The sequence below is a fragment of the Crinia signifera genome, chromosome 5 (assembly GCF_055691185.1).
Source record: "Crinia signifera chromosome 5, ASM5569118v1, whole genome shotgun sequence".
NCBI lineage: Eukaryota > Metazoa > Chordata > Amphibia > Anura > Myobatrachidae > Crinia > Crinia signifera.
In genome coordinates, this window is record NC_139221.1 from 80215626 (window position 1) to 80228313 (window position 12688).

At 41.6% G+C, this 12688-nt stretch overlaps 1 protein-coding gene across 2 annotated transcripts in view; it reads right to left on the reverse strand.

Moving 5' to 3' along the window:
• The window catches only part of RBBP8 (RB binding protein 8, endonuclease), a 51790-nt gene that overhangs the window by 35777 nt on the left and 3325 nt on the right, over nucleotides 1–12688 (reverse strand). For both annotated transcript variants that reach the window (XM_083187525.1, XM_083187526.1), the window contains exons 3-4: nucleotides 2519–2561; nucleotides 833–928 (exon numbers count right to left, since the gene is read on the reverse strand). In XM_083187525.1, the coding sequence (XP_083043651.1) occupies nucleotides 833–928; nucleotides 2519–2561 (139 nt within the window). The remainder of the gene's footprint in view (nucleotides 1–832; nucleotides 929–2518; nucleotides 2562–12688) is intronic.

Sequence of the window (12688 nt, forward strand, 5' to 3'; positions counted from 1 at the left end):
TCGCCGTGTAGCAAATCGCCATCTTTTCATGGTGAAGTGGAAAGTGAACTTTTAAAATAAAGTTGTTGTTTTACATTTGGTGTAAAAAAAAAAAAAAAAATCAGGAATTTTATTCTGTGAAGGGGCATGCTATTTTTATTCATGTGCTTATAGCACATGAATATATATTTAATAAAAAAAACGTTGAATAGGGGGGACAGCGAGGCTCCGGAACCCGGCGGGCGACTGTGCAGCGAATCCTAAACAGGATTCACTGCACGCCGTGAATATTTACATTGAATACTGCCCAATGACTATAAAACAATTGTAACCACATTTCTATGCTTAATTTCTAATTTTTTTTCTTTACAAGAGAGATCTTTTTGTCTAATTTTGCTATTTGCCATTTTTTTGATGGATTCTGGTGTGGGACTTTGTTTTGTATTCCCTTGTTTTGTTGTTCCAGTCTACTGTATCGTAAGTACTGCAACTCAAATGGCTATAATATAAATCTAGACGTTTAGGCAACATTTCAATATATTTTAGCTGCTATAATGTATGTAGTCACCATAGCTTTTTAGTTTCAGTACACCAGTGGTTCATTAAATTGTGTAACATGGCAGCCCTAGGGTGCTGAACGGCATTTGCTGGATGGTGGTCCAGAAAAAAATAAAATAATTTTAATAAGATAAGAAAAACCAGTGCGTGTGGTTGGCAATCATAAAATATGCAGACTGTTTATCACCTCATAACTGAAGCGAAAGGTGACATTTAAGCACATTTTATTTTAGAATTATTTCCGAGTTTCTCAATGAGAAACTTTTGGCTGAGACACGTCACAAGTAATCCTTACCGGTCTTCCAGTACTTTGATAGTGTCATGAAGTGCTTTCTGCTGTTCCCGCAGCTGCTGGTTCTTAGAGTAAAATTCTTCCAGTCTCTGGGCATCCCTACATAAACACAAATAAATAAGTTGCATAGTATTTTCCTTCATACACACTGGATGTAAAGTCAAAAAAGCAACAGTGATTCTACAATGGGAAGTATTTCACTAAGTAACAAACAGGTTACCATCGCCAAACAATGACGTGTTCCACACCTTCCTGGAAATGTATTGTAGCCAAAATCAAATAAAATTGCAAAACAATGACGTACAGAAAAGACTGACTACAGAAAAATGGTAGGAATGCACACAATAAATTACGGATTTATTTTCACATTTAAATGTTCTTCTACCAATAGCTGGGTACTAGTGGAGTTCTATCTAGCAGACCATGTATTTGTGCCCTTTAAAATTTAAAAAAGTACCAGGCAAATGACGCCAGAAAAAATAAAATGCAAAATTCTCTTTAGTGCCTAACCGTGAGAAAGTTGGCTTGAGACATGTTAAAATTGTATCTGCAGGTTTTTTTTGTAAAATGACTGACAGCTTGGCTAAGAATTGCATTGGCAATCATGGTTTGTGGCCCAGTCTCTTGGAGATCATTAGATTCAATGGGAAAGTTTGGAAAAACATAAGGCATTCATTGTCACACTGGTTATCAGCTCTGAAATATTAAACCTCAGGTATTCAGCAAGGGTCACAGAGAACAAGAATGCCTATACACAGCTACTGTACCTACAATGGAGCGCTTGTCGAGACTCTAGCAAACAATAATTTAAGCATTTGGTGTGGTATGCATGAAGTCACAACGGAAGCTCCCTGATTATATTCATCATGCGCAGACACAGCTCCCGTGAGAAAAGTTTGTATAGCAAATAGTCTACACGTTATTGATGCAAAGTATTTATTGCAGAAATCCCGTTTATAGGGATTACACATGCAGATATGCTCAGTATACTTACAAAATGCACTCTACAAAAATACCAGGGAGTGGCGTTATTTCTGATTTTGTGTTATGGAAACCCTGTCATGCCAACATATTCTAGAGATTTTGTAATAATTAAAATGTTCCCCATGGACACCAAGTAATATTTTTACCAGTAAGAATACTAAATAGATACTAAATAGATAGAATAGAATCAACTTTATTGGCCATGTATGCTTGCGCACACTAGGATTTTTTTGTGGATTACAGTGCAGCATCAAACAGGGATGAAAAGGGGGGAGACATTACATATATTTACAACCTACATGAGTTATGCAGCAATATCTGCATACTAGGAACAGCAAAATCGACCTGGTAATTTGCCTTTCAGCACAGGTTTTTTTCCTAGTGTGAACTGCACAACCTGGGTCGAAATTCCCGGGTCTCCAACCCTGCTTTTTACCCGGGTAAGCCAACCTGTGTTGACCTGTTCACACTGCAAAGAAACCCGTGTTGAAAGGCAAATTACCAGTTAGAACTGCTTCACCTGGTAATTCGCCTAGCAGTGAAAACGGGGGTCTGGCACTGCAGTCCCTGGCATTTAAATGCCAGGTAGAAGCAGTATTGTTCACACTGGGTATAAGTGAGACAAGAAGAGTACAATTCACTTTTAAGAATACATACATTTTAGGTTTTCATTTGTATACAAAATATTATGTTGCAGTGACTTACAGACATCTCTGGGTCTTCAGTTTGTTAATTTTCAGAAGAAGCTCTAAAGAAAGTAGAAACAATGCAAGTTAAAGCAATGACTTATGTACATTTTTTAGGACTTTGCAATTTGTTTTACTGTGGGAGCCTCTGGTGGGACTGGACATGTAACATGACATTATTGGAATGTGGAGAGAGACGCACATCTATTCATGTGGGCAGAGGTGAAAGTGTACACAATCATGCGTGGATGGTGATAGGTTTGATTTTTTGCAGCCCTACTACGGCATAACACGTGACACAAAGCCACTAGCCTGAAAACACCATGTAAGCTCACTGCCAGGTATTTCCAGCATCAGAATTACATAATTCAGTTAGGTTTTTTGTTATTTTTATCAATGGTTATTTTTTTTAAAGTTTAGTACTAATAAATTTGGGGGAACTATACAGAAAAAAAAGGGAGGGCAAAATGGAATCAGATATAAAATTCACAAACACATTGAATCATACTTACATACCGAATAAACATTTGTGACACTATAGGCATCACAATAAGTCAACAATATAAACCAAAAATGTATATATGAAGCAACTTATTATACATTAATAGGGGTTTATTTATGAAGATGGGACTTCTATTGAAGATTGGATGTTGCCCATAGCAACCAATCATAATCTACTTATCATTAAGCACCTTCTTGAAGATTTTAGATAGAATCTGATCGATTGCCCATAGCGACATCCCATCTTCAATAAATAGACAGCACTAGTATAGTTAAAGGTGCCCACGCATGGATAGATATCGGATCCAATCTGATATCTACCCAATTTCCTTTTAAATCCAGAACACTCCCAATCGTGGTCACACACCGAACGATTGAGTAAACGATCAGAGGGTTTACTCAAACGTTCAGTGTGGCCATGATCAGGGGTGTTCAGGGTCTGCCCTTAGCCCACCACTGCCTCCTCTGCCATTAGCAGACACGGTGAGAGGCCAGCAGTGGGTAGGAGATTTCAAATGTATAGGGCGGCCCCTGATGGGCTGAGATCGCTTAGAAAGTAAGTACAGATGGCTTTGTGTGTACACCCTATAGCGATGCACAATCCTGCGTGTTGCCATCGCCCGCTCAGACACACAGCGCATGCAATGTCTATCCTACTAAGATAGTCTATAAGCATAGGCAAAACACTGCTCGGCACACATCGCAGGTGTGCTTCAAAACAGAAAAGACCAAGGGGGAAATTTACTAAAATGGGATGTTGCTATGGGCAACCAATCGGAATGAACTATTTAGCAACTTCTAGAAGAGAATAGATAGTATCCGATTGGTTGCCCATAGCAACATCCCATCTGAAATAGAACTCCCATCGTAGTAAAATCTCCCCCATGAATGCACAAATGTGGCGCTCATGGACGATCATGCAAGTGATAAACACTTTTAGGTGTTGTAAGGCTAAACCATTACTTTCCCTGTGATAGCCCGGGTTTTTTTTTTCTCTAGGCTAAATGATTAAGATGCACAACCTTACTTAATGCATGCAACAACTGCCAAGGTTCCCAAACGCAATCCACCCTAACAGACCAGGGTTTAAAGATATCACCTGGGACCAAGCATGGATATATTTAATGGACTTTTAGGTTGGCTTGAGCACTGAGGTTGGGCACCTTGGCCACACTTCTGCAAATGCTGGCCATATAGAAAAGAATGAGGGATGTATCTTGTTCGGAAGAGAGAAAAAAAAATCTCCATGAAGAAGGAGAAGAACAAGGCAGGTCGTGGCAGGAAGATCAATATAATTTCTGACTCCTCTGAGGAGCAACATGCTCCCTCAATCAGGGAGAAAAAAAAAAAAAGAATATAAGACAGCAAGATTTGGATACCTTCTGAATCCTCTGATGAGAAAGAGGATATGTATCATCTAGGAATGAAGAAGAGATGTATGAACACAGATGCGAAGACCGGACATAAAAGGATAAAGAACGAACATCAAGCAGATGCAGAGAGAAAGGAAACGGCAATGCTGCATCATCCTGCCCCACAGACACCATCGAGAGACTGACATTTTTCCATCAATAGGCTAAGGTGGCCTTGGTAAGGGTCCTGCTGGCAGATTTGTCTGACAAATGGAGGCTGTGAAGTCATAATGAAGAGACCGCTGCTAGCCAGGGGCAAAGAAGAACTAGCATTTGTAGAAAGGACAGTCTCAGAACTGGCACAAGGAAGCGCCTTACCCATGGCTACTTTGCTCTGCAGACTAATGAGCATCTATTACATGGAACGCAGTATGCAAGTGGAGGAGATTTTCATCAGGTTCTAAAGAGAAAAGACCGCTTTATCATCACTAGTGTCATATTCTTCTAAGCAAACCTTGTATGTGGACAACAGTTCAATGGCATAATCCATTGTGACCTCAAGCCAGAGAACATCCTGGTGGCTGGATCAGGCCATATTAAAGGTTGCTAACTTTGTTCCCGCAGTCAAAACATCCTTGGAGCCCGGAGCGCAACTTGCTCCACTGGAACACGTGGTTACATTGCTCCTGAAGTGCATTCTGGCAAGTAGTACAGTGCAAGTGGCGACTGGTTTTCATTTAGTGTCATAATTGGCACTGCAGTGAAAGACACCATTAAAGAGCTCCTTTGGAAAGATCTCGCCAGACAACTCGTGTGAATGGTAACAGGGCACCCTCCATTCTTCCAGGTGGTCGACTGGGTCACAGTGGAAGCCCTTGAGACTCCACCCCAATACAGCCCCGAGTCACAATCCTTGCAACATCTGACTTCATTCTAAGCCACCTAGACAGAACGGAGGCAGCAAATGGCCTGTAAACAACTAATAACAGCTGATATGCAAGAACGATTTATAGGGTTCTTATTTGTCAGCTCCACCTGGAAAAAAACACTCCCAAAAGCACCCAACCTATAAGAACATCAAACGAGGCCACAGAACTGCTGGTAACCAGAATGGAAGATTCTGCATCAAATGGAATAGACTGAAGATGATGAGCCCAGCAGAAGAAGAGAGAGAAGACTCTCTGCACTCACAGATTTATCCTATACCAATCCTCTCTGCACTTACAGCCCTTTCCTAATTTCCCCTCACAACCTTTTCCTAATTCAAGCCTCTCTGCACTCACAGCCCTGTCCTAAAACCATCCTCTCTGCACTTCCACAGCCTGGCTGATGACCTCTGACGTAGCATGACCGATGTCACGCATGTCATGCTGTCTTGCTGCTCAGTGTCAGTGTTCATGTGCGGAATTAGTACGGGGGCAGTGTGCTTTAGAATTATTGGGGGTAACAATGGGGCAGATGTATTAAGCCTTAACAAGAGATAAATGCAAGTGTGATAAGGAGAGATACACACCCAGCCAATCACCTGCCAACTGCCATGTTACAGGCTGTGTTTGAAAAAAGTAAGTAAGGAGCTGATTGGCTGGACATTTATCTCTCCTCATCACACTTGCATTTATCTCTTGTTATGGCTTAATACATCTGCCCCAATGTGTGGAATTACTGTGGAGGACAGTGGGTGGTGTAATTACTGTAGGGGAGGGCAGAATGTGGATTTACTGCAGGAGCTAGTGTATTTCCTTAATTTCTTGGGTGGGGTTGGAAGGGGGCGATGTGCGTGGATGGTGTGCCTTGGCAATTTTAAAAATCTTGTTCAGGATTCCGCAAGTTGAAAATCACTGGTCTAGAACATACACAGCAGGAATTTAGGGAATGACTGAGAAGCACGACATATAGATAGGTTCTTTGCCATCCTTGCCAGGATGCATTCACACATGCATTGAGGAAGCAACAATTTGCATGTGCTCACCGATAGTCGTGGGTTCGTACACACTAATGTATTGATTTTCCACATAAAGGCACACTAAACAAGATTTTAAAATTGCCAAGGTGCACCGTCAGATCCCATACATAAAAACACATTTGCCCCCACAGAAAAACAAACAAACAAACAAAAAAAACACAATTACACTTGTCCCCAATATGGAACAAAAATAAAATACATTGGCCACTACATGAACAAATATCACATTGGTCCCCACATAAAAAAATTCCCATTGTTCTCCATAGAACACCCCCCCCCCCAAAAAAAGCATTCAATTGTTTTCAGTGTGTAGTGCCCCAGGGGGGTAGAGTTCAAAATGCCCTCATGTGAACACCATACAATTCACTGCTGAGCTGCCATTAAGTTCTCCTAGGGAGCTGTGGGGGCAGGACACTCAAGCAGCTCTTCACCTAGCTCTCTGACTAGTCTTCTCTAAATCTGATTCATGTCCTATGCAGTCTCTGGGCTGCTTCTTAAAGAACAACCCCTTACACCGGGAATGACACCATCGATGTAAGAGGGAGAAACAACCAATGGTGATTAGCGAATGACAAAAGGAGGAGGGACCAGAAGCCAGATCTGGAACTACTGACATGAGAAAGTGGTGGTCTAATATGCCCAGGATACAGAAACAAGACTGGAGCAGGAAGAGACCAGTGAATAGCAGTTTAACTGGTGTCTGTAAACTTGTGTGTACACCTCTAGCTCTGGTGCACACATGAGAGCAGCTCAAGGCACACTAGCGTACCACGGTAGTGGTTGAAAAATGCTGCACTGATGCAACTATGTACATGCATAGCTGTGGGTACACGATTTGCAGCATACGATCAATTGAGAATAATCATATCAGAATCAGACTTACACATATATGTACCCGATGGTTGATGTGGGCATTATCGTATCTGGTCGACGGATCTCCGATGTTTAGATTGACCATGTTAATGTTGACCACCCTTAAATCGACAGCATTGATCCGCTATACCATGGGTCTTCAAACTGCGGCCCTCCAGATGTTGTGAAACTACATGTTCCAACATGCATTGCCACATTTTTCCTATACGAGCATGCCAAAACTGTCGGGGCATGCTGGGACATGAAGTTTCACAACATCTGGAGGGCCACAGTTTGAAGACCCATGCGTTATACCATAACCGGGTATTATACATAGGTGCAGCAGTATAAATCATTCAGCTTCTGCCTATGACAGGGAGGAGGAGCTCATACTGTGGCGGCCTCAACTCTGGTCTCACCCAGGCAGTCCCTGTATTTGTAGCAGTATGCGGTCATTGGGTGGACACATGAAAAAAGTAGATATACTTTAGGTCGACATTGGTTGGTGGACATGAGTTTTTTCAGGATTAAAATTTTTTTAAGCCGACTTGTTCATACTTCCCCATCCCAGTTGGCATAGAGGGAGAATATAAAATAGTGTGCCGAGAACAGCGAGGCATCGTGCTTGAAGCATGGCGAGTACAGCACACTTATACGGTGTCCATATCGACATACAGAAAACATGAAAAACTCATGTCGAATTTTTGGCCATGTTTTATGTGTCGACATATTAACCCATACTCATTTGTAGCGAAGTGCTGAAAATTTGTTGATTTTCGAGTATAAAAATTATTCAAATACTACAAAGACGATATTGATAGTTATACATTTTTTTTGTATTCATTTATTTTTTTATTATCAAAATTCAGGAGTGTACTAGAATAGGACAGACTAGTCTTAATGCCCGCCTGTCTGTCCGGGTGAAAGTTTATGCCATTCTTGTTCCCCCTACCCTTCCCAACCATAGCAGGGCAGAACTGCTGCAGCAGCCAGAGCAAGTCTCCAGCTACCCACCTACCCTTGCCAACCACAACAGGGCTCAATGAATAGAGCAATCAAGAGAAAAAAAGATAACTGACTGGGGATTGATCTCACAACGATATCTACAGTGTTCGATTCACAGACCACTCTGCCAATGAGTCGCTTATTCATTTCAGTTTGACAAAAGTTTTGTAAAGTGAAAATGTTTTTCATTTAATGGACCCTTATAGGCCTTTAAGGGTTTACTTAAGGGAGTCTGTTTATTGTGTTGTATACAGAAAGGCATTAGCTTTCCAACGACATAGGCATGAAAACAGAAATAGCATGTACCCTTATGACAGCACCCTTAAGGGGCCGTCTGATTAAACCCATCTTTGAACTTCGTCCCTTAAGATGATAAAGGTAGTGTGCAAAGTTTGCAGACGATTAGCTAAAGCGTTCGAGAGTTATCGTGGAACATCCACACACACATCGCTCAATTATATTTATGTAGATAGAAGAGAGTCTACCCTGACTGTCCATCACTAACCCACATAAGGGGGTAAATGTAATAGGGTACAAGAAGCTGGAGGTGTGGGAGTCCTTCCGAGAATAGCCATATTGTTGAAGTGGAAATCATTTCAGGCTAAATAAACCTGGGTTTTGCCTTTTAAATGACTGTCACTTTAAAAATACGGCCATTCTCGGATGTACTCACACACCCTATTATATTTACACCATTCGTGTCTACGTATGCACTTTCATCTTGTATCTCAGATACTAGTAATGGTTTTAGCATCTAAGAGATACAAGATGAAAGTGCTTATAACATACCACAGGATTTGATTTATGCTTGAGCCAGTACAGGTATGACTAGTAAAACATAAGATAAACAAAAATACACGGTATAGACTTCATCCTCATTATCAACCTATTAAATAGTATGCCTGGGTAGTTTGCTAGTTTGTTGATTCAGCAGGTAGTAAAACATGTCTGCAGTTACTGCAAGCTTTCACACACACAGCAGTGTGAATGACCAGTGAGGAATGCTGATGCGCTTGAGGTTTCTTGCTGAAGAGTAAACTTGAGGTTTGCTTGCTGCTAGATAAGGTTTCAAATCTTAACTTGAAAACGGAAAGAAACCTACCAGCATGCAGGCAGCAGCTATCAAGTGACCCAGACTACAACATTTGTGGATGAATTCATTTCCAAGGCTCATAAACAATGTCATTATTTTTTACTTTCTATATGTATCAAACTTCCTCTGATGACATTTCCCACACTGCTCCTAGCCACTTTTATTTTGAACAAATTTAATTGGACTAAAACTACTCTCTTGCCTAATACACAAAATCACTGAAATTAACTGCTCAATGAAAAGATCCAGATGTACTCACACGCCAAAAAACAAACCAAAAAAACCCTGAATATTTTGCTAAGAATTTACACAGATAGAACATTTTTATTGTTTTACATTAATTAAGATAACATCAGACCCAATTTTACATCAGCAAGGTCTCACTGCATGAATGGGATCCTATTCTTTCCAGGTGGATTGTACAAAATGAGCATGATCTTACTTTACTTAAATATTTTAAGGCGCGGAGAAGATAATTTCGGCATAGAATTATAAATCTATTCAGCTTTGCATATCTGTGATCGCAAACTATTTTCCCCACAAGTTATATGCATTAAGTTTCCACTGATACTTAGAGACTATCACACAAACATTCATCTCTATGGCTACTTGTTTAGGGTCTATTTATATCATGGGCATTAAAGTGTCCAGATGCCTTAGGTCTTGAATTGAATAGCTCCAGTAAAGAGACTTTGGATCTTATTCTGGCCTGTTTGTATCCAACCGTGCGGTCATACGGGGGACCGATGTTGTGCACATCTCTGTGCATGTGCATACGCCGGGCACATGCACCCAAGACTTGGGGCGGGGCGCATGGGCGAATAGTTGCGCCAATGGGAACACCCAGCGTTTCATGGGCGTTCCCATGGTAATCGACCTGTGATGTGGGTGCCGGGCAGCTGACATCACCGGATGTCAGCTGCCCGGCACCTGTTGCTGATAGCGTCCTGGCATGAAAAGTCATCCACCCCAGGGGGAAAAAAATAATTGCTTAAACTTTTCAGCCCAGCGATTTTCCCCATCATCGCTGTGCATATACGCAAAAACGCCCAGTGTGTATGCACCATAATAGTGAGTACACATGGTGTGATTTTGCTTGTGATTCGATGGGGATCGAATAAGGATCAAAAATTTACTGGTACACAATATGCATTCGATTTGACTATATAGTACAGATCTGTACTATATAGGGCAGTATTCAATGACAAATTACGCTATGTGCAGCAAATCCTGTTTAGGATTCGCAGGGTTCCCTCCCTGCAACCCTATTCGACGCCGCATGGGCTCGCTGCCCCTGACGGTGAACTTTAACCCCAGACGGTGGCAGGCAGGGAGATGTAAGCCTCCCTACCTGCCCCAGAATTTGTGGGGGAGAAGGAGGGCTCCCGGGGACACAGACAGCAGAAGCTCCCCCCCCAGGAGAGCTGGCAGGGGACACGGGTAAGGAGCCGCTTCACTGGTCCCGCTCATGCATATGTAATGAGCGGGACCAGTGTGAAGTGAATATTTAATGAGCGGCTCCCGTCCCCCTGCTGGCGAATGTGTTATATATTTTTAAAAATTATTTAAAATGAAATATATATTCATGTGCTGCAAGCACATGAATAAAAATAGCATGCCCCTTCACAGAAAAAAAATTCAAATTTTTTGAGATAAAAAAATCCTTTATTTTAAAAGATCACTTTCCAGTTCACCTTAAAAAGATGTCGAATGCAAAATGGTGAGTCAAGGCGAAAATCATGGTGAAAGCAGTTCTCCATCCTAGCATTGAATACACTCTCGGCGAATCACGGTGAAAACCCCATTAAAATACACCAGCGAATTGCAGCGAGCATGAAACGGAGAACTGGCCGGTATTCACTGTTCGCTTTCAGTGAACATTGAATAGGGTGAATCAGATTTTCAGTAAAAAAGATTCACTGCAAGGAGTGAAAAAAGCCAGATTCGCCGACAAAAACAAAACAAAACGGTGAATTTTTATTATTAGGAAGTCCTATATTGGAACAGAGCGATGTATGTTCCAAACATTCTGTTCTAATATAAGACTTCGTAATAATAAAAGTTGAAGGTACCAATCTGTACCCAAGTATACCAAAATAATTGAGACCAGACTGAAGGATTATACATATATTTTTGATATCATTTAAAATAAAGTTATTACTTTTTAACCAATAAACGTATAGGGGAGGAAGGAGCAGCGATCAGGTCTGAATAACCCCTCTTATATGAGGGCTATTGCTACACATATATAAAGGGGTATTCAATTAGTCCCGATTTTTCACCTAGGTAAACAAACAGAACTATTTCATTACAGGTATATTCAATTTTGGGTGTTTTTGCCCCTTTTTTGTCATTTTTCACCAATGTCCTTTCAGCCTATTATTTTTTTTAGGGACAATTAAACACTTGAGAAAGCTATGTGATCAGAACAAATCACATCAAGGACTCATTCTCATCCCATCTGGGACCAAGTCCACACTGATAGCAACTCCTTACAGCACTGTGCAGCATGGCCAGTTCCAAGGATGCTCGGGATCCAGCAGACAGGTGCAATCTGATCCCTCACTCCGGTAGCACTAGGCGCTCACCATTCACGGAAAGCACAATACTGCTTGGGTATGGAGTGCCACACAATCATCACTGCTTTTTAAAGGAGTAATCTCTCAGCGAGTACTCCACTTTATAAATGTGATATATATTGTGGAACATTTTCTCATGAACAATGACCACCCTTTCACCTCTCCATTCAAGCATTATGTTCCTAGTCACTGATATTTAATCACTAAAAACCCAAGTGTGATTTTGAACTTGTTTTATTGGGATGCAGTTCAAAATCCAGACACTTTCTCCCTTCGTGGGTGTTCACAACACCCATCGAGGGAGAATAAATTAGTGTGCCGAGCGTAGCGAGGCACCGGGCCCGCTGTGTGGCGAGCGATCCACGCCCCCCCCCGTCGGGATTTTGTCGGTCGGGGGCGTCGGGATTTTGATTTCATATCAATCCTGTTTTATTTAAATCGTTTTCACACATGGCAACATAATAACTAGCTGCTAGCCAAAACATTGTTCCATTTGCAACACTTCTGCACCTGCGGCTCTCCTCCGGCCTCCTCCTCCTCACCTGGCCAACAAAAAGGATACTAGCTGCACCACTCACACACAATATTCCTGCAGGCCAAGCTCAGGAGGCTCAAGCAAGTTCCATCTTCCCACACTTCTCCCCTGGCCACACTATGATAGTCAGTAATTCTAACAGGATCACCCACTGGCCTAGTTTCACTGCAGCCCATCCTACCCTCAGTGGGGGAAATTTACTAAAATGGGAGTTCTATTTCTCATGGGTTGTTGCTATAGGAAACCAATCAGAAACTACTTATTTATATAGCACCTTCTGGAAGATAATAGTATCCGATTGGTTGCCCA